This window comes from Tachysurus fulvidraco, chromosome 5 (genome assembly GCF_022655615.1).
Source record: "Tachysurus fulvidraco isolate hzauxx_2018 chromosome 5, HZAU_PFXX_2.0, whole genome shotgun sequence".
Lineage (NCBI taxonomy): Eukaryota > Metazoa > Chordata > Actinopteri > Siluriformes > Bagridae > Tachysurus > Tachysurus fulvidraco.
This window is the reverse complement of record NC_062522.1, coordinates 19,898,745-19,921,234: the sequence shown is the minus strand read 5'-3', so window position 1 is coordinate 19,921,234 and position 22,490 is coordinate 19,898,745. Positions and strand designations below refer to the sequence as shown.

The 22,490-nt window shown below is 36.7% G+C and overlaps 1 protein-coding gene across 6 annotated transcripts in view; it reads left to right on the top strand.

Annotated features, from left to right (window-relative positions):
• Nucleotides 1-2,479: 2,479 nt before the first annotated feature.
• Nucleotides 2,480-22,490, top strand: part of LOC113643268 (potassium voltage-gated channel subfamily KQT member 2) — a 42,128-nt gene continuing 22,117 nt past the window's right edge. For 2 of the 6 annotated variants that reach the window (XM_027147446.2, XM_027147445.2), the window contains exons 1-4: nt 2,483-2,900; nt 20,776-20,866; nt 21,445-21,571; nt 21,958-22,133. In XM_027147446.2, the coding sequence (XP_027003247.1) occupies nt 2,617-2,900; nt 20,776-20,866; nt 21,445-21,571; nt 21,958-22,133 (678 nt within the window). In that variant the 5' untranslated portion in view covers nt 2,483-2,616. Of the gene's footprint in view, nt 2,901-10,253; nt 10,556-20,775; nt 20,867-21,444; nt 21,572-21,957; nt 22,134-22,490 lie in introns of those variants that run through there. The other 4 variants (XM_027147448.2, XM_027147447.2, XM_047814257.1 and 1 more) reach the window with 3 other exon arrangements.

The following is a 22,490-nucleotide window of genomic DNA, read 5'->3' as shown; positions in this document are numbered from 1 at the left end:
AGCTTAATGAGCTTCCAGGAAAGTAATACCCAACAACAATTACTCAGGAAAAGTAATGATGTTGCATTTGTAGAAACACAGCTTCCTCTGTGATAGATAATAAACCACTACATGCTATGTATGACATAATAGTATACAGTAGTAATAGTAACCAAAGTATTCTACTGTTTCTGAAAAAGCCACAGTGGCTTTTATGTTTATTCACACAAAGAGCCCCCTGTTGTGTCTGCAGTCCATTAAATCATTTTAGACTGTTAAAGAGAAAAGCATGTTGGTTAAAGGAAATGAATATGATCATTATCATAGCTTAAACAGGAGATCACTAGCTGAAACTCCATCAGGCTCTTTAAGAGTCTTTTCATTCTCCACAGAGGTAATGCTAATGGTTTCGTTGATCAAATTCAACTGAGCAATTCCAAACTGGGAGTTTTATATACACTATAGTGTTGATACCAGTATACATCAATTTGGTCCATTACACTTACACTATGTATAAAATCTAATGTTATGTTTATGATACTTCATTTAGTGCATTTATAACATCAAACATTAGTTCTCTTACACAGAGCAATTTTCTTTCTTTTTATGATTTGGCAAAATGTCAGTATATCCGAAATCACAAATTATAAGATTTTTACATTATATAAAGTTATATGTACGTTTGATTGTTTTTTATTTAGTTTTAAAAATATGTTATGGGCTTCATAATATAATTTTATATTGTATTATTTCTATTTTCTGTGTTTTTTTAGAGGAAAAAAATCTCATTGGGGATCCTGAGTAGAGGTATGCATAAAAAAATGGCTGATAAAAAAAACAGCTTATTGTTCACTGGGCTGTTGTCATGGAAACGCCTGGTCGAACAGATGAAAGGCAACCCTCCATCCCGTTCTTTTGCTTCCATGTCTTTCTGTAGAAAAATACCATCTAGACATGCATTATTTATCACTATCACAATTCAAGTCATCTTTGGTGTCACCCCAAGGTTCTGATCTACTGAAACCTCTGAATAACATCCAGCATGCATCTGTGTAGTGCGTGATTCTACATTCAACTGATTTCATACAACAGGACTGTACAGTGTATCCTGAAAGACTTCACAGTGTACGATAAATATTGTAGGCATTAATGTGTAATAATCCTAAGTGTGCTGGTTTCCTGGGGGAAATTGAGATATCAAGTGATAGAGCATAGTGTGGTCAATCTCCTGGCCTCTCTATATCAGCAGCCTGTCAGATGAACAGTCACATAACCAACACACTTAAAATTGATGCTGATAAATTGTATGAATTTTTTGCATAGGACTAATAAAAAGGTTTTAAAAAAATGTATACATATATATATATATGTTTTTACTTAAATTCTGTATAATTTTGTATATGTATAAAGCCCTTTTAAAAATGGACATTGTCACAGAGCAGCTTAACAAAGATCCAAAATTTTAAACGCGTCCCTAATGAGCATGCCATTTGTGACGGCAAGGAGGGTGGGGGGTGGGGGGGATCCTGAATTTGAATAGAGTTTTTGAAATGAGCTGCTGTGATTTTGCATAATCAGTTGACATACAAAAGGCTACTTATTAAAAGTAACTGGATTACTTAACATCAACAACATGAATTGTTTAGCATATAATGTAACTGGGTGACTATGAACTGTTAGAGTGTGGGAAATGGAGGGCATTAGGATGCTGGGGTATAGACCTACCTGATGTTCCTAGAACACTGTGTGCTTAGCAGAGTTGGTCTAATTCACATCCAAATGATCTCTGGTGTTGCTTACTCATCTTCATTACACTGTAAACCTGATGATACATGGAATAAACCTCAGTGATTGTGACTGAAATTACAAATGCATATTGGAGTGGAATTTCATTATCAAAGTGTTAATGAGCATGTGTGATGTACTATGAAGATATATAATGATGATATTCTCTCTCTCTCTTTCTCTTTTACTCTAACCGTGTGACCTTCAGTGGCAGGCCTGGGCAGGTATGGTGAATATATCAGGCGTTTGCTTATGATTAGATTAGTTGGTGCTAGAGCAGAGATTACATCAGGGGGCATGATCTCAATTTCTCTTTCTCTCTTTTTAATGTCCAGACCATTCCCCTCCAATGTTTCACTGCAGCTTTTTTCTTTGTCAGTCCCTGTACAGGCTGTAATACTTTATAGAGTTTAAAGAATCAGTGTTTGTTTGATTGTTTGTTTCAGTAGTATATTGTGTTCGGCCGATTCTCTCTGAATTACTGAGCACCCGTTCTCTCTTTTCCACTACTGTTGTCAGGTGGTCGGTGGAGAGAGATAGATAGATAGATAGATAGATAGATAGATAGATAGATAGAGAGAGAGAGAGAGAGAGAGAGAGAGAGAGAGAGAGAGAGAGAGAGAGAGAGAGAGAGAGAGACTGCAGACTCTCATCCAGCATCGCTATTGGTGTCTCATTTTCGCGCACCCCCGAGCTCCTCCTTGCGCGCACACGCGCTTCTTCCAGTCCTTACCAGAGCGCGCACACGCGCCTCTCTCCCCAAACTGCTCGCACCTGGCAGAGGGCGGAGGAGCCCCATTACGCGCACCCGCGCCTCCTCTCTCTCCTCTCCATGCCAGCGCCGTCGCAAACATGGTGCAGAAATCCCGCAACGGCGGGGTTTACCCAGGCCCGCAGACCGAGAAGAAGCTCAAGGTGGGCTTTGTGGGGCTCGAGGCGGCCGCGGCGGATTCAAGTCGTGATGGTGCGCTGCTCATCGCGGCTAGTGATGCGACCAAGCGCGGCAGCATCCTGAGCAAACAACGCTCCGGCAAGAAGCCGCCCAAACGCAACGCCTTCTACAGGCGCCTGCAGAATTTCCTCTACAATGTTCTGGAGAGACCACGAGGCTGGGCATTCATCTATCACGCTTATGTGTGAGTAACTCACTTCAGTGATGCTGCAGAGCTTGAAAAGCCAGATGTGTTTTTGTTCTCTGTCAGCCAGTCCAGCAGGTCATATGTCTCAGTGGTTATGTCGAATAAGCAGTCGGGTATCTTAATTACACGATTATTATTTCACACCATTCTATCAAACGTCATCTGAGATCCGCTTATTTACCTCTTTGCCTCGCAAATGACTGGAATGTATCGAGATGGCGAGTGTACAAGTCCAGGATGCTTGAGTGATTCGTTTCCTTTTGCGTTCACGCATCATACTCGTTTCCTCTGTTCGTTTTAATCGTCTTCTTTATTCCCGCTTCATACATTTATTGCCACCTAATAATAAAATACGGTATATATTTATCTTGTTAAGTTAGCTAGACTGTATTGGCTTGTGGTTGCACGGTACTATTTTTGTTTTGAATAATTAAGATTCCCCTGGAAGCACGTGACTTGCTTATTTCAAGAAGGGTTTTTTTCTTGTTTTGTCACCTGAATGCCCTGTTTACTGCAGATTATATATCTTTCACGGCTCTATATACTCAAAGACAATGCGAAAACGACGGTTGTAATAATCGTAGAAGACAAAGAGGCATTGGACTTGTAGAGTACACTGCGTATGAACAGCGGAAAAGGATGTGTCTGCAATACATTTCACCCATTCATAGCTATATGCGTGTTATTGGAAATGGAAGCATGACGCTTCTTTACCATTCAGGCCCATGTTTACTACGTGCACGGTGGCTGTTACAGGTGCGGACATGCCCTGTAGTCTAATAAGCGTTTTTGTTTTGAACTAAAGCAATCGCATGTCACGCTCACTGTGCAACACTCAATCTGAGTATTTTTCTTCCCCGGATTGAGAGGATACTCAGTGAACTGTCTGCTGCCAAGCCTTTTTCATCTGAAGCATTTCAGCACCATTGTGCCTCGGACAGCTCCACGAGCAGCAGCTCAAAGACAGAGCGTGTAAACATACTACTGTACATAGTACATGCTTAGAAAATTGGCAAACCTTAATGATTGCCCTGTGGGAACCTTAAAAGGTTTCGCATAAAACTTATTTTTTTTTTTTTTTTTTTTTTTTACAAAAGATTGTTTTCTCTATCTATCAAAATAGACTTCATGTAAGAATCCTTAATTATTCAAGAAATCTTTACTGAATTCATAAAGAACCTAATTTCCTAAGAGTGTATATCTAAATAGGTGTCACTCTATGTGTGGAACATGAGCCTGTTTTTAGTTACATCTCAAAACTATATAATAATATCTGAATGTTTTATTGATAGCATACACTGTAAATTAAAAAAAATGCAATTTGTATGGAAAATTACTAGCAACCTAATGCGTTGTAAAATATATAGTAAACAATTGTATAGGTATTGTAATATCTGACATAGCATAAACTTAATCCGGTACATTTGCTCATTTGGTTGATGCAGGATATAACTGATAGGAAGGTTAAGGGTCTTAGGACCAACTATAACAAATGCTTTATCTTCTGATCTGTACCAAAAAAGCTTTACCATTGAACCAACTCAGCAAGCTAGATTCACTTGCACTGATACAAATGCTTTTTTCCCCTGAACTCACTGCAATAAATGATTGCATTGTATCAATGAGATCTAGTTGAGTGAGTTGTGGTGGTTAAGTGGTAAGGGCTTGAAGTTAGAAGGTTCTGTATTTATACATTAGATTAAGATACAGTATTACTGCAAATATGTTTTAACATAAAACATATAAATTACTACAATATACTGTAAATGACTTTAATAATTCTAAACAATTTAAATAGCAACCCAAAAGTCCAAAAATCCATAATAGTTTTTTTTACTGAGTAGTGTAGACCTACAGTGTTTTTATTTAGTACCACTGCACCCTTGTGGTATGGCTCTTGTGTTTCTGTGATGAGCAGTATGTGCTGTCTTCCACTTATTTTTAGGCCTCTGTTTTCTACAAACATTACAACACTTTGCGGTGAAATCAAATTTCACGAGGGACGGAAATGCATTTCTTGCATACTATGTTGGCTTTATTTTTGAATATGGAGTATGTGATTTTGGAAGTAGGCAAAGCTTCATGAATTACATGGGCTTATTCTGGCTTTACTATATAAATTGGAAGTAGAAGAAAGCTAAAAAATAAAGTGAATAAAAAAATCTGTGTTTTGTACAGAAATACTTTTTCAGACATTGTTTTTATTATTTAATGTACATCCGGTGCATATATAATATATACTTCAATTTTACAGAGAGATTTTAGGTATGTATTTATGATTAAAACCAAATAAAAACATTGATATGGAAAAAAAAAGTATTGACCCCACAAATTACCATCATAAATGCTTTGTTGCAAAGCTGCTGGTAATCACAGCTTTGAGATGTCGACAGTAAGAAGTAATTGTGGTCCAATTTTGTCCCATTCCTCTTGACAAATAATCTTTAATTCCCCAAGGCTAAGAGGGTTCCTCTAATGGACTTGCAAGTTAAAATTCTTCCATAAATTTTCAATGGAATTAAAGTCAGGAACTTCATTATGTCATGAAAGAACTGTTTGAGTTGAGTTATATTGGCTATATGTTTGGGAGTGATGCCTTATTGAAACTTCCACTTTCTCATGGCTGACTAAATTAACCTCTAATATGTCTCACTATAGCAATCATGACATGCCCCTCTTCATTCTTTACTCTTGGGATCATAAGCACTCTCCAAATATGACAAGCTAAATTAGTACTAAAGAGTTTTAGCTTTTATTTTGTTTGACCAGAGTACAAAGTACATCTCTGTGCTTGTATTGTTGGAAGATGAGTATTTTTGTGTGAGGTGTATACATAGAGATGATTGTGGTGCACTTTCATTATTATTCTCTGTGTCCTGCTGCTTTCAGGTCATCCAGCAACAATAATAGAATAACTGCTGGCTTCTCTCTTACCCATCTCTTCTATCTTATTTGTATTAGCTTCCTTTTCATTAGACTTACTGAGCACTAAGAACATCTCTGTACAACTACTTATTCATGCAATTATCTAATCATCCAATCATGTGGCAGCAGTGAACAACATAAATTCATGCAGATACAGGCAGCAGGTTTGGATAATGTTCCAAACAACCAAAAGAATGGTGTCTGATTTACACCGTGGCATGATTGTTGTAGCCAGCTGGGCTGTTTGTGTGTCTGTATACCTGCTGTTCTCTTTTAGAAATTTTTATACACAACAGTCTCTACAGTTTACTTAGTGCTGCAATAATGAAACATTTGGTGGATGACAATTTTGTAACTGAAACACCTTAATGAGAGAGTTTAATTGAGACTTATATGAGCTGACTGAAAGGACACAGTAACTCACATAACCATACAATCATTCTGGTGAGCAAAAAAAAAAACATCACAGAACGCACAGTATTGAGGCACAAAGACGGTAGGGTCAGAAATGGGCAGCATAAGCAAGAATCAATAGACCCAATCTGCCTCTTGTCAACAGTCCAGTCTGGTGGAGGTGCTGTAATGGTGTGAGGAAAGTTTTGTTACCACAATTTGAGCCTACTGTATAAACCAAATATGGTCACAGCCAGTTTGAGCATTGTTGCTGACCATATTCATCCCTTCTTGACCACAGTGATTTAATGGTGACTTCCAGCAGGATAATGCTCCGTGGCACAAAGCAAAAGTCATCTCAAACTGGGTTCATGAACATGACAGTGGGTACAGTGTTCTACAGTGGCCTTCCCAGTCAATATATCTGAATCCAATAAAACGCCTTTGGGATGTGGTAGAATACAAGATTGTCCAAACATGTCAACTAGGACCAGAATCTCAAAAGAATGTTTCCAAGATCTTAATGGAATAAATGCAGTAAATAATTGAGACCCAATCCAGTACTAGTATGGTGTTCCTAATAAAGTGCTCATTGAGTGTATTTTGAATTTTATGTTCTTGCATGGCGTACATGTCCAGGGATGATTAGTTGTGGTTCTATAAAATTTCCACTTGCGTAATATAGAACAAATTGTACTGACAGGATGTGGTTAATACTGTAAGTCTTTGTTATGGCTCTGCAGCTCCTTCATCTTGAGATTACTACATTATACATGAAATCTTTCAAACCTATGGCAACCTCTATATTATAAATGACACCAGGTTCCATTTGCACAAGAACATATTTAGCAGCATTTATATCTTAAATAAAGAATTATGTGTATAAATTCAAAGTAGGTATGTGTACCAGAAGTATAATAAATAGCAAAACCAAAAGTGACTGAATATTTCTTTCTCAATACTGATACACTTGCAACCTTTTTTTTGGCTCATTTTGTTTGTTTTTTCCCTGCATGACTGGTGCATGACAATGGGGAATCACAAAATGGTATATATTAATTATGCCTGATAACAGAACAATTTCATGTACCTTGGTTTTCACAACAGAGATGATTAGGGTGAATTTGGAGAAAACAGTGATGTGAGAAACATAAAGAAAAGAAGTGAACAGACTTGACATCTTCATGAGCTGTACAGCAAATGTGCTGATGCTTACTAAATTATTTATTCACTCAATCGTCTTCAGTAACTGCTTTTTCCTGTTCAGGATCACGGTGGATCTGTATCCTATCCCAGCAACACTGGAAAAGAGGTGGGAATATGCACTGAATGGGATGTTAATCGATCGTGAACCATGAACACACTTTCCCAATGTAAAATCCATCTACAGGCGTTTATAATAAATGCAAAACCTGCAAGATACTACATATATGCTTTTTCAAAATCAGTGAGGATTCATTCCATATTATTATTACACAGCTGTATCTGATTTTACTTTTTACTAAATGTTGAATTTAGAGATTGTTGTCATTTTATTACTCCCCTATACACTACACTATGTAACTCATTACAACAAGCAGCAGTGTAGTCAGTCTCTCAAAGTGCTTGTCACACACAGAGACACATCTTTACATCCTCAATAGACATGTCTGTAAACTGTTATGTTGTTCCAAACCACTTAGGTGTTGATAAGATTTATTAGATTAATCAGCAGTTCAGTCACGGTTACACTGTATATGATTAAAAGCGGAAGAGATTCATGAATACATAATAATGCTGAATTTAAAGCAGAAGCATACGTTACAGCACTTTAACTTCCAGTGTTTGTCAAAATGAGCTATCTCAAAGGGTTGTCTGGTTTGTGAATAACTACTTGCCTTCTTTATTTGTATTTCACTGTGCCATATTTACAACTTTACTGTGTCATCACTCTCCAAAGGATCTTTCACACGTCACTTGTTTTTACACATGACAAGTGCCCCTTCCATCCTGTAGCTTTGGATGGTCATTAGATGGTCATTATTGGCTTCATCCTGATGCCCCTCCAGACAACGCAGGTGTGTCTGTGTGTAAGTGTATGTGTAGATACATGTGCATGAATAAAATGAAAAGCATACACCAGCATCCATTAATTTTTATAAAAACCCATCATGATAACTAGCCTCTGGAGATCAGCACATTGCCATCTGTCTTGCAGTACCACACACTGCCAAGCACAGGCTGAGCTAAAACTCAAACACAGACACATTTTGGAAAGCACTGAGTCATACTGAGAGGTCCATGAGCCATTATAATGATTAAGAGTTTTCATGGAAGCACTTTTATTGGATGTACCCATCAGGCCATTCTTTGAATCAACTCTAACTTTATAAAAACAAACAAGAACTTTTTCATCTTTTTCAAGAGGTAATGCACAGCGGCTTCTTTATTAACCCGGAACAAACAGGTATGATTAAATGTGAGCAATAGTATTGTATTCACTGGTACATTCTGATGCTTCTGATGGTTCGTCTAATCAGGTGTAGGTTATAAATAATGAAATTCTGGTCGATGTTATCAGAAAAGACTGATGGCTTCTACCATGGAATGCTTTCAATCAATAATACAAGTCTTCTTTGGTTACAGGAGATGTCAGAAATATGTTGGTTGATGTTCTTGCTGATATATAGAAAACCTTGTAACTAAATGAATCTTAAAAACTCACTGTTTGCTTACTACAATGAACCTAGACTCTGTTAATGTATTCACATGTCTCCTTCTGTCTCCTTCTTCCTTGCAACGTGGCTACTGTTTCCTGGTGACTGGTATTCCTTTGAGCTCTGACTCTTAGGACCTTTGCTCTCTCAGGCCACTTGGGATACAGATTTATTCTTTTTCATTGTGCCACATGCTCAGGAGCTCTCTCTCTCTACCTCTGTCAGCATTGAGTCAAAATTTGTACATGCATTGGAATCATTTAGATTTTTCTTTTTTTGCATAGCCGATGTTTATGATTTGCATATTATTTCTGATCTAAGTTGGGGTTCTTTTTTATGCTCACATTATTGCAGACCCAATAATGTCTCTTTTTGTAACTTGATGCTATTTGGAGTTTGACCTTCTTGGCCCTGGGCTTTATTGACTGATTCATAAGTAGTATCATAATAAACATAATTTAGTTACAGTCTTTCCCTAGAGCTATGGCTTCAAATATATTATTATATAACAGACTACATTCTCTCTGTTTTGTCTCAAGGAAAATGTTATTGTCTTTCTGTAAGATTTCTTTGATTGGCAGATTATAACAACAACAACAATATTAGACAGTGAGATACTGACATCATCTATGAAATGGATGCAAGCATTAGGCCAAGTGTGAACTAAGGCCTCTAACATTAGCTCTTTGTGTAACATTAAGCTACGGAAGGGCAGCGCTGATTTGTATTGAGCTCACCACATATCATCAGTCCATGTTGTTAGCCAGTGTGTCAGTCAAATGTATCCTGCCAATGCTATTGCAATAAATCTTGGGTGGATGTACAGCTGGGTAGATGGATGGGTAGATAGATGAGTGATGGATGAACAAAAAAAGAAATGGCTGTCTCCTGTCTCCTGTATGGATTCATAGGTGTCCCCTTTGCTCTGACAGTCGGATTTCAGTAGTAAATCTCTATTTCCTAACGATTTCCTTAAGATTAGTCAGTGTACTATCCAATTAATTTAAGCTTTTTGCTGAGGCTTACAGTATGATTCTGCTACTCCTTTTAATTGAGATCCCCACTCCTTTTAATTTATAACTATTCTTTTGAATTTGTTTTATTCTGGTGTATTTTTTGGTACTCTATTACTCAAATCATGACTGATGACATAGCCAACTGGTGTAATACTTGGTTACTGGTGTAATACTAATCCCTGGATAGTGGGCAGTAGTGAGACTCATTATAGCTTTTGTTGTGTTCTTTATTTTACCTGTCCTAGCTATCCAATCAGGGATAATGGAATCACCTGGATAGCTGCCAACGATATAATAAAAACAGGATGTGACAGAAACTTGGTGCTGGAGATCCTGTCATGAATCTCTTTCTTCATTCTTCCTGTTTAGATTACCCAGATTAGTACTGAGCAAGTAGTGATTTTCTCTCATCCTGCTGTAATGCAATATAGAATTGGTCTCCATTTAGTTTTCTTGGTCAATAGTAATATAGCAACTTCGAGGTACACTCATGAGAATGAAAAGGTTGTAACCCCAAAGTTTTTGGATAATCTACCCTCGGAAATTAAAGGAGAATTTACCAACTGATCTAAAGAGAAACCCTTTTTATCTTTGTTTGATTTCAAGCTTCAGGCCCAATAATGTGAGTAATTTTTTGTTTTGTAATATTCTGTTTAATATTAAAAAATGCATTGGTTTGTTTAATTACAAAAAAATTATAAATTGCCAGAAGATATTTCAGTTAATTAACATTGGAGACAGACATTTACATAATAATTAAACAGACATATTTAACCTTCACCTGTGCTTGTTCCCACAACTGCTTTTACGTAAGTGTTAGGTTTAACAGAAAGATTTTCTCCTTTTGCATGCTCACTTTAATAATGAGCTACAATATCAGTCAACAGACTCATAAGCTGGGTGACATGACTTTGGGCAGGAATCAGTCCACAAAGTTAATCACAATGTCACCCCAGTATCATCTGACAACCAACAAATCTGTTTTTCTGCAGAAGTGATTCCTAGAAAAGATGTCATTTTCAGAGATAACATACATCTATAACAAAGATGTAGACATGCCAATCGCTAGTGGTTCCTGAAGTAAAGTTCATCTCTGAAATCGGGCAGTACATAAATTTGTCATCTGTCATTGCTGTACAGCCCCAGCAGATGCAGTGCACTGAATAGTGCAAACAATGGATAGAAATAACAATAACAAAGTATTTTCAACATGTGCAATAACAAAAATTTTGAAATATGCAATATTACCTATGTGCAATATGTCTTCAGTGTAACCACTACTCTTTTTATAAATTTTTGTTTTTTGTATATTATGTATATTATATTATGTCTTTATTCTTTACTGTTTTTATATATATATATATATTTTTTGCTGCTGTAACATAGAATATCCTGCCTTGATGCCCGATGACGCCTGAGATAGGCACAGGCTCCCTGTGACCCGAGGTAGTTCGGATAAAGCGGTAGAAAATGAGTGAGTGAGTGAGAGTGAGTGTAACATAGAAATTTCCCCATTGTGGGACGAATAAAGGTCTATATTATCTTATCTAAAATATTCTGTGGAAAATGGAAAAGGCCTCTCAAACTTGCTGTTCTAATGGTTGATATTGCTGACCATCATGGTATTGAACTAGTAACTCAACATGCCTCATAAATCACAAGACGTCCTTCAAGGCCAGATGGACATCCCTCAGTTTCATCTGCTTAATGTGTTCTGAGGTGACACACATCCTGTGCTCATTACCACAATGATACCACAATGCTCCCCAATAATGTTTCCCTGTAAGGGAAACTGCTTTGGTGATCATGTCTCACTGATGGTGCAACACTCCAAAGTGGATTGCCTTTGTTTGCTTTACCAGCCAGGGTTCATCTTAGTGAGCCAAGCACATGTTATTGTTGGTGGCGTTTGGGGCCCAATGCTGTCCTGCATATGCTGGCCCGGCTGACTCTAATTGAGAAACATGATAACATCTAGTGCACACAGTGCATTTTCAGTGATTCAATTGCCATGTAATATAATGTATACTTAATCATGTAGGATGAGATTGAAGGTAATGGGTGTTTAGTGAGCAGAGTGTAAAATCTCCACAATTTAAACTCACATAGTCAGTGTGATGAAAGAGTGGTAGCTAATACATGTTAGTAAAAATCAAAGCTGGGTGGCATGTAGGAAAGTGTTCATATGTACAGTGACGCTCAAAAGTTTGCATACCTTTGGAGAATTTGCAAGATTTTTAAAAGAAAACAAAAGTGAGAAGGCAAAAAAACGTATTTTATTTCTCATAGGACTCACGTTAAATGTAAGGCATGACAGAAAAAAGCACAATCATCAAATAAAACATAACAAAGAAGAAAATAAGGAAATAATCTTTGTTTAAAAGTTTGCATACCTTTTGTTCTGATGATTGTGTATTGCCCCTTTAGCATTAATGATGGCATGCAGTATTTTGTAATAATTGTGCATGAGCTCCATAATTCTCTCAGGTGGTATAGATGCACATTCTTCTTGGCAATATAACTCCAGTTCCTGTATTTTTTTTGTTTGTCTTTGACAAACTGCACGTTTGAGATCTACCCAAAGTAGCTCAATTATATTGAGGTCAGGAGACTGTGATGGTCACTCCAGAACCTTCACCTTTTTCTGCTGTAGCCGCTGGAGGGTCAACCTTGCCTTGTGCTTTGGATCATTGTCATGTTGGAACATCTTAGAGCTTCCCATGTGCAGCTTTCATGTTGAATAATGGATAATGTCTGTCAGTACAATCTTCCATTTTCCGCCTTTAATTTTCACTAACTTCCCTGTTCCACTGGAGCTCAGACAGCCCCAAAACATAAGAGATCATTAAATAAGAAAAAAATATTTTGCATTATCAGTCATATTTTCCAAACAATGTTTAACAATTTCTTTCAAACTTCAGAGCACAACTGTATACGTAGACACATAACATTACAGTTCATGGATCAGACTTGAATGCCCAACACATATCCACAGATGCTTGCCAAGTCAATGCCTTGAACTCTTTGTCATGCTCCTAAAACCATTCCTGAATAATTTGTTCAGTGTGATAAGGTACTTGGTCAGAACCAATGTTTAGGTAGGTGGTGTGTGTCAAAGTGACATCCACATGAATGGAAGGACCAAAGGTTTCCCTTAGTAGATCATTGCCCAAAGCATTATACTTTTTTCTGTCAGCTTGTTTTCTTCCCACACCCATGCTGGTGACATCTCATATCCAGGAAAGTAACGAACACGCACCCAGACGTCCACATGTTATAAAATGTGATTTGGACCATCAGTACAGGCATCTTCTTCCATTATTCCATGGTCCAGCTCTGTAGCTCAAATGCCCACTGTAGGCCGTTTTCGGGAGTGGACTGGGGTCAACACAGGCACTTTGACTTGCAATGCAGCTTAATACACAGACAACTGCAATGCAGTGTGTGTTCTGAAATCTTTCTTTCATAGCCAACAAAGTCTAAAGAGTGTTGGGTGTGAAAATCCCAGGAGATGATCAGTTTCTGAAATACTCAAACCAGCCCATCTGGTACCAGCAACCATGCCATGATTAACGTCACAGAAATCACACTTTTTCCCCATTCTGATGTTGATGTGAACATTAACTGAAACTCTTGACGTATATCATCGTTCTACTGCCACATGATTAAATGATTAGATAGCTTCATGAATGTGCAGGTGGACAGGTGTTCATATTGAAGTGGAAGGTGAGAGTATATTGTTATATACAACAATACATATACTATTTGAACATAATTTGCCCAAAGAAAGGATGAAAGGATGATATAATTGATTGTATTGCTCCGATTGCTTTGCTTGTTCTCTGTTGTGTTTGTTCAGCTTTGGGTGTAGTAGTATACACAAAACCACTCTGTCCCTCCTTGTTTTTAGATTAGAGTGTTGATATACTCGGCAGCAGAGCTGAATCTGAATCACACAGCCACTGTGTGTGTTTGTGCATGTGTGTGTGTGTGTGTCCTATGGGGTAAACCTTATTGCAACCACAAAAGCAGCTTAATGCTTCTGGTTTTTAATTCATTAATGTGAAAAAACAAACATTGCTAAGTAGCTAATGGTGTAATAGTCTCTAGAGTGGTGGCATAAAGGAATATTTTACCAGCTTTTTGACCTGCAATAACCTCTGGACCTGTCCTCTAGTTCTTGTGTTAAACTGTCTGACATTGGAAACACACACTTTGTGTACGGATAGTAGAGAGATAGAGATTTCTTATGAAATATCTCTGTATAAACAGTCACAGTGTTCTCCCAATCATCCTATTGACTCCAGAGACAGTTTATAAGTGTGAGATGCTCAAAGATGTTTTAAATAGCTTTTGAGTTACTGTTTTTTGTAGGCTTTTCACAATACCTGCAGTGAAAGTATAATTGGATAGCTTCAGTGATTTCTGAGATTCTGACTTATTTACGTTGTTCCTATACAAATTTGGCAAATTTATGAGAAAGATGGACTCTTTCCTTTGTGTGTAAGACTGCAGAAACTCTAATGTGGTGTACACATCTACATCACAGCCCAAGAGTGGGGGGTTGGAAATGTTTATATACCCCCTTTTTCCTTAATAATGTTTTTGGTAAATGTTTATTTTACAAATATTTTTAAATTACACAATTTTTTCAAGTTTATGATATCAAACCATCTTTTTTCTTTTCTTTTCTTAAAGTCTTAATGAGAGCGTCCATTGACACATTATAGCTTTTATTTTGAAGTGGTGAACACACAACCCACAAATCTACCATTTTTTCTGTAAGTATCATTGAGCTTCATGTTCACAAAGTTCAGTGACCTTCAACATAGGATATCTGTGCTGGCCTTCTTTTCACAAATTGGAAAATGCAGTAGGAGCCTTGGATTTACTGGCATATATTGACTGTCTAAAATAATTATTTTGTAATTAGATGTAATTAGTCGGATCAGTTGGAGACGAGACTGAATCAGCCCCGGGGCTTTAGTCCACTACTTAACAGCAAACAAACAGGGAAATATAAGTGTGTGTTTGTGTGTGTGTGAGAGAGAGAGCATATATGAAACGAGAAGGTGCCATTTTAAATCCAGACACTTCATGCTAGCTGACATCTATAGGCATACTCAAATTAGCAAGTGCTCATCAATTACTACTGCAGAAACTCATTAATATCAAATGAGTCCAGAGAAACTCAAGAGTGAGCTCAGCATTCCCACTGTGAAGGCACGCATCATCACATACTCATTTGTAGGGCTGGGAGGAAAAGTACAGTACACACTTGAATGACTACAGTACATGTGTCACATCAAACTCAAAACACTCCATGTTTTAGACAGTTTTTACTGAATACTGTAATAAGCACAGATGTTAAAGCATTAGTTTTATGACTGCAGAGTAATTCTAATGCTGTAATCAAAAGTAAAGGTGGCTATTAGAGATGAATAAGAATATTTTCTAATACGTATGTGTTTTACTTTTGGGTGAGTGATTATAATTATTAAAAACCTGATTTATGAGCTCAAAATTTTCCACTATTGTTCTCTACAGTAATTTTATACAATTTTTTTCATTACACTTATTATTACTGGCAACAATGTGAGTGGAATGTAGAATCTTATTAGATTAAATTAGATGCTAAGAGTATTTCTTAGTATTTGGTTTGTTCCCTTTTTTTGCTTTAATGTTTTATTAGATATTAATAGGAACCAAAACAAATCTAATTAACTGGCCATAATGTTGCTAACTGGCCATTATGTTGCTAACACTAGCTAAATAAGTAAAATGACATTGTCAGGATTTCTAAAATAAACATTGTGTGTATCCACACACTGTATGTCTATAATTTAACTACATTCTTATGTCATCAAGAAATTTAAAGGGGTACTAAGCTTTATTTCATTAAAAGGATTTGACATTTTGCCACTAGAGCTGGAGCTTCTCTGAGAAGGAATGGTTCGTTTAGAAAAAAGAGATTCAATCACAGATAAATCAACAGCTGGTTTAAAGAGTGACCTGTCTTCTAGATAGAAACTCTTGGTAGTAGTAGCAGTCACATCTGCACTGTCGATATTGTCTCTAACTTGTTTAAAATGATCATTTCATATATTTTCTGTGCGCAGGACACAGTGGAACTCATATTAGCTATCTGTTTCTCCAAGCTGCATTTAACAACCCAAACTCCTTTTGACACATATGCTTTGTGAATGCAGAGAGTAAATGTATTGGGATAAACTCTTGAATGTGTGAATAAAGGATAAAATCACACATGTAATGGTATATCTTAAGGCATGAGCACACGGGGAGTAAACTAGTCATTTACATTGTACATTTATAGCATTTTGCCAGCAAACTTATCAAAGCGACTTATAATCTTTTATATATATATATATATATATATATATATATATATATACAACTAGGCATTTTTAAGGGTCTTGCTCAAATCCCATAAGTGGCAACTTGATGCCCCTGTGATTTAAATGTACTACTTAACTTAATACCTAATACCTTAACCTCTGATTGACCAGTGTGCTAGTGACTAGCAGTCACCATGCTAGCGGATGTGTTACATAAAAACTACACAACAGACTGCAAATAACCCAATAAAATGACTTAAAAAAACAACATAAAAAACTCATTTTAAAAATGTTTCAAATTTTTTTTTAAAAAAGTGAACATATTGTTTTAAATATGGGGATGTGGTAGCCTAGTGGTTATGGGGTTGGATTACCAATCGGGAGGTTGTGACTTCAAATCCCAGGACCACCAATCAGCCAGCAGATCTTACTGAAACATGATAAAATGTGAGTTGCTCAGGTTAAAGGTGTCTGCTACATGCAAATATAATTATCTTAATAGTGGAGAAGCATGATGACATAGTGGTAGCGAGCATGATTCATTTCTCCTGGTCTAGGTGTTCAATTTCTGTTTCTGTCCTGTGTGTGATTGTGTTCTACAATGGATTGGAACCCTGTCCAGGGTGTCCTCTGCCTTGTGCCACTGCAATAAATTCCAGGTGTCCTGTAACCTGTGTAGGGTAAGCGGTACAGAAAATGGATAGATGGATCTTAGTAATGTTACATTTTTAATTTGATCTATTAGTTTTAGGCTGTTTTTCTGTCTAATTTATCTCCTTCTCTTTGTGCTTCTCCTTGATACAACCTTGCACTTTGTCTCAGAACCCATATCTTTCTTCCATCTTCTGTTTCACATCACACGGTGCTCAGTCTTTTCCTTAGACAACTCTCATTCCCTCTCCTCTCCTCTCTGCTCTTCTATCTATCTCAGCTTTAGCTGAGTAAGGGAGTGCTTTCTCCAGGCCGTCAGGCCACATTAGCTTAAGCTTGGGGCAGGTGTATAGAGGGAATACGTTGGTGCAGGCAGAACAAAAGAGCAGAAGTGGAAAATAGGTTAAGCATCTTTGGCTGTCATCTATTTATCAGTATAAACGGCATAAATCAACATAAAGAGTTCTATACAATGGTGATATAATATGCTTTTAATTAAATAATAAATTAACTTAGCATATGTTTATAATGCTCTTTTAGTGGTAATCGATAATGTGAGCTTACACCAGCTTACATCAGATACATTCCATCTATGAGGAAAGAAAAAGAACTGATACCAGTAAGTCTTAAGAATATGATTACTGGGATGATCACAGTAACCTCCATTTAAAAGAAATCATTACTATTTAGGAATATTATGGCTCTTAAGGAGGGGAACCTCATTTGTTGATCAGAAATCCCCCACAAAACAGAACACTAGAAAAGACAAATGATGCTTCTAATTTAATTTGAATCAAGCTTTCAGGTTTTCTCTCATTTACAGTTTTACAGTTTTATTTCCCTGTAGTGTACATTGTCACTGTGAGTTTTAATGTTAATGTGAACAATCCAATATTCAAGATCAATCCAGATCAGTCAGAAGCTGCTCCGGCATTCAATATATAATACTTATGCAAATGTTATTTTTACTTTTTACTAACTAATTGAGTTTGATCTTCACCAAATTGTCTGCCACAAATAATATAGGTTGTCTTATGAAAATGAGATTTCAGGCTCACGTGTACATAAAATATAAACTCTTTTTTCAGTAGTGCCAATACATGTTTCTGTTTCCATAGCAATGGGTAGAAAATGTTCAATGAGAGCCATCTAAGATCATTTTTAGATTTAAAAAAAAAAAGGCTTAACCTAAGCAGTGGCCATCAAGCTCAAACTGGAATATTACATATTAGGTCTCCTTCCTCTTTTTTGTCATTCTTGTAACTTACATATTTGTTTCACCTCACACTAAACAGCTTAGCAAGAATAATTTGTGCCGGGAACCTGGGCTTTATTGTCCTAAAGGCTTATGTATTTTCTCTTATATTTCCTCTCAAACATACATAGTGAGGTTAATACTCATGTATAAATGTTTACTAAAGCATGATTGTATTACTTGTTAAAAATGTAATTTAGTTTGAGAAGCAAGAATACATTAAATAATTTTTGTGGTCAAATTCCATATATGTTATTTGAGGTGTTCAATTAATATTCTAAAATAGAAAACACACACACACACACACACACACACACACACACACACACACACACACACACACACACACACACACACACACACACACACACACACACAAATGAGAAACTGTGGCTACATTTTTGACTGGTATGTTTATTCTTATGTACTGTGTGCTAATGAAAATTGGAGAGATTTTTACTTTCAATAATATTAAACTAAAATAATAACAGAAAATATTTGTCTTTCTCTTCTTTCTGCCTCCTGGGCTATTGACCTTTCTCTCTTGCTTTGGATCGAAGGTTCGATGTGTCATCTAATCTTCTGGACAGAATATCTGTTTGCTGGGTCAAAACACAAATCTTCGATCAGTAATGTGAACCACACAAAGCAGAAATACAAAACTGAAAGCTAAAAGCTGTTGTAGAGACACAACAGCAACTGTGGATTATTTGATTAGAGAAAAAAGCAGACAATTCAGACTCAGCGGAGTGAAATGTCATATCAGACAGCCTGGATGTGTGTGTGACGTTGCATTGCTGTAGACACTACTAAGGGTTCTAGTTTAATTTGATATATAAATGTCACCTTATGTGATCTTATTTTTCAGAGACTTGTTGAAAACAGGTGTATGAAGTTTTCTTTTGCAGAAATAAATTATTTTTTATTATTAAGTTCCACATACTGATTTATTGACTTAATGATTTTGTCCACAAGGCTGTTTAAGCAAAGTCTTATTGTTTCATCTGTTTGTGCTTATCATGAGAGTGCACTATGTGAGTGTGTGTACTGTATGTTTGCATTTCTTTCTCTTTCTTCATTGTCTGTATATGTTTTCTTTGCATATTTTGTTCTCAACTATGCAGAGCTTACTGAAACATGATATTTAATATGAAATCATGTAGACATAGTGTATTTAGCTCTGCTAAGTAAAGATAAAGGAAAGTAGGATGGCAGGAGTATCTCCCCCGTCAGACATAGAGCAATACTAACCAATTGTATACAATGTCTCATATGTGCAGAAGAGGAGAAGAATAGCTCTGATTGTGTGTGATCAGCTGCCTACTGACATACAGTAGCATGAGGGCAGTATTTATTAGTCCTTAGCGTCCCCAGTTAAAAATTATTACATGATAGGGGAGATATTACTAGTTAGTAGAAAATGGCAGAAATTAATATATAGATAAAAAAAAGACATATTTTTAATGTTCTAGTTTTCTTTCTTTTACTTTTTTCACCTCCCGATTTTCAGCCAGTTTGGGCACAAAAGCTACCAACTGAGGAAGGTGAAAGCTAACGTGTGCCTCCTCTGAGAAAGGTAAAGCCACTGAATTGTTACCAGCTAGTACTGCTGTGATAAACAGGGGTGAGAGTGTATACTATCTATCCCACCCAGAGACCATGGCCAACTTTACTCACTTGGCTCCACGACCACTGATAGATGTGCCATTGTTTGGATTTGACCTCTCTCTCTCTATCTCATGATAGATAAAACACTTTATGATTACACCACTCAGGAGCTGTGCTTTTAATTTTGGCTGGAGTTGTAGTTATATTACATTCGCAAAAGTGAAATAGTGAAAGAATAGTTTTTACTCAGATAAAGAATATTCATTGCATTACGGTTTTAATTTTCTAGGTTCATTTCTTCCTGACTAATGTTTTCAGTACCACAGACTGTTCATACACACAAAATATGTGGCTTTCATCTAAATTTATGTATGTATGTATGTATGTATGTATGTATGTATGTATGTATGTATGTAAGTATTTATATTTGTGTTATTGTGAATTATATCTATTGGTTTACATGTGAGTTATAACCTGACTGGTTAATATTTTACAGGCAGAGTTTAATCTCTGAATCAGTGTTGTGTACTCTGCTTCTGAGTAGCCTGCTAATTGATCAGATTATGGCTTTTATGTGAATACGCAGCATTGTCTTTTTCACAGAGATTGGCTCACATGTCAATAGAGAAGAAACAGAGAGTGTTTGTGGGAGTCTGATATCCTGCAGTGGATCTTATGTCTTTCGCATTGCTCTTGCTTTGACCAGCTCAGCACTTTTGTCTGAATCTGGTTTAATCTCTCAGGAAATCTTACTAACTGCAGCAAGCCTCCTGCTGTGTAAAAAAAAATCTCATTTAGGCCATTTGTTACGTCTTTTGATCAAGACTCTAACTGAATTATGTTTAATTAGGTGTGTGTCTTGCATACAATATAATCTGTGAAATAGCAAATATGGAGAGGATCATAATAGCTCTGATTCACTTTCATTATCCTACAGATTCAGTGAAACAAGGCTATTCTTTTCTCTTTCAGGTTCTTGCTGGTGTTCTCCTGTTTGGTACTGTCTGTGTTCTCAACCATCAGGGAGTATGAAAAGAGCTCTGAGGATGCCTTGTACATACTGGTATGGAATCTGATTATACATCTGTTTTTTTCATTATGATTGATTATTGTAAAAGTCACAGGCAACTTTAACATCAAAAACTAAGCCTCAGATTCCTGTTCCGCGTTTATAGAAGTGGTAACATGGGTATTTTTTTCCTTTTTCTTTTTACTGTAGCCTTCCTTTACTCTAGAGACTATTGCATGTTTAAAAATCCCAGGAGATCAGAAGTCTCTGAAATATTTACTCCTGGTAGCAACAACCGTGCCGACATGCCTCATGTCACAGAGCTCAAGTTTTTCCCCCTTTCTGATTTTTGCTGTGAGCAATACATGATGCTAATTTTAATCTGTATCTGCATGATTTTATGCATTGAGTTTCTGACAAAATTGTCTCAATAATTACATGAAAGTGAATGGGTGAAATTGTTATTATTAAAGTTGCCAGTGAGTGTAGGTAAAACAATATTTTATACATTACAGCTATGTTACCTGCTGATGTTTGTCTTCCTCTGTGTGTGTGTGTGTGTGTGTGTGTGTGTGTGTGTGTGTGTGTGTGTGTGTGTGTGTGTGTGTGTGTGTTTGTGTGTGTGCGCAAAGGAAATTGTAACGATCGTGGTGTTTGGCGTTGAATACATTGTAAGAATCTGGTCAGCAGGATGTTGTTGCCGATACAGAGGATGGAGAGGCAGGCTAAAATTTGCGCGGAAACCTTTTTGCGTCATAGGTAAGAAAATTAATTATTATATATAAACTGATATATTAATATGAGGATTATTGCAATAAAGGTCATGAAGCAAGTCTTGAAGTTCAATACATGTTCATTGCAATACATGTTTTTTGAGTGGTAATTTTTTTTGTTTAAATAGAAATTATATTTTCATGTTGTCGATCCATTTAAATTCACTTTCCACAAATAAATATAACCAATATAGAACTGCATTACTTTCTTCAGTATTTACACATAATTTGTTAAAGTCCTGTAGCTTTACACCAGCACAGAAGCGCCAAGGCAGGCAATCCAAAATTATCGTCTCTTACTATTTTCAGAACAGTTCACACCATGAAATCCTGAGTGACCCATAATCACTTTTGGTTTTCCGTATACCACAGACATCATGGTGCTAATAGCCTCCATCTCAGTGCTGGCAGCCGGTACACAGGGCAATGTATTTGCCACCTCAGCCATCAGAAGTCTCCGCTTCCTCCAGATCCTCCGCATGATTCGTATGGATCGTCGTGGAGGAACCTGGAAACTGCTGGGGTCTGTTGTCTATGCTCACAGCAAGGTAATCAACAGCACTGAACATGACTCATAAACTAAGTGGCTCTATCACCACAGAAACTGCAAAGTGTGTGAATAGACAATGGTTTCTCATCCGAATTGGTTGAGCTGTTTCAAAGAAGGGTTCACAGTGCTGTAGCAGGTAGCATTGCTGTCTCACAGTTTTAGTGTTCCTGGATAAAGGTAAAAGATCAACAAGATAAACCAGTTATTCATGATGAATGAATAAATGATTCAAATAAAACTTTCAAGGTTTCCACTATATGTCTAGAAAATTTTAAAGGGTTAATCTGGCTTATGTCAACCAATATAGACTTATAGAATTCATCAAAAATTTGTATTGCGTACCTCATCCTGTTAG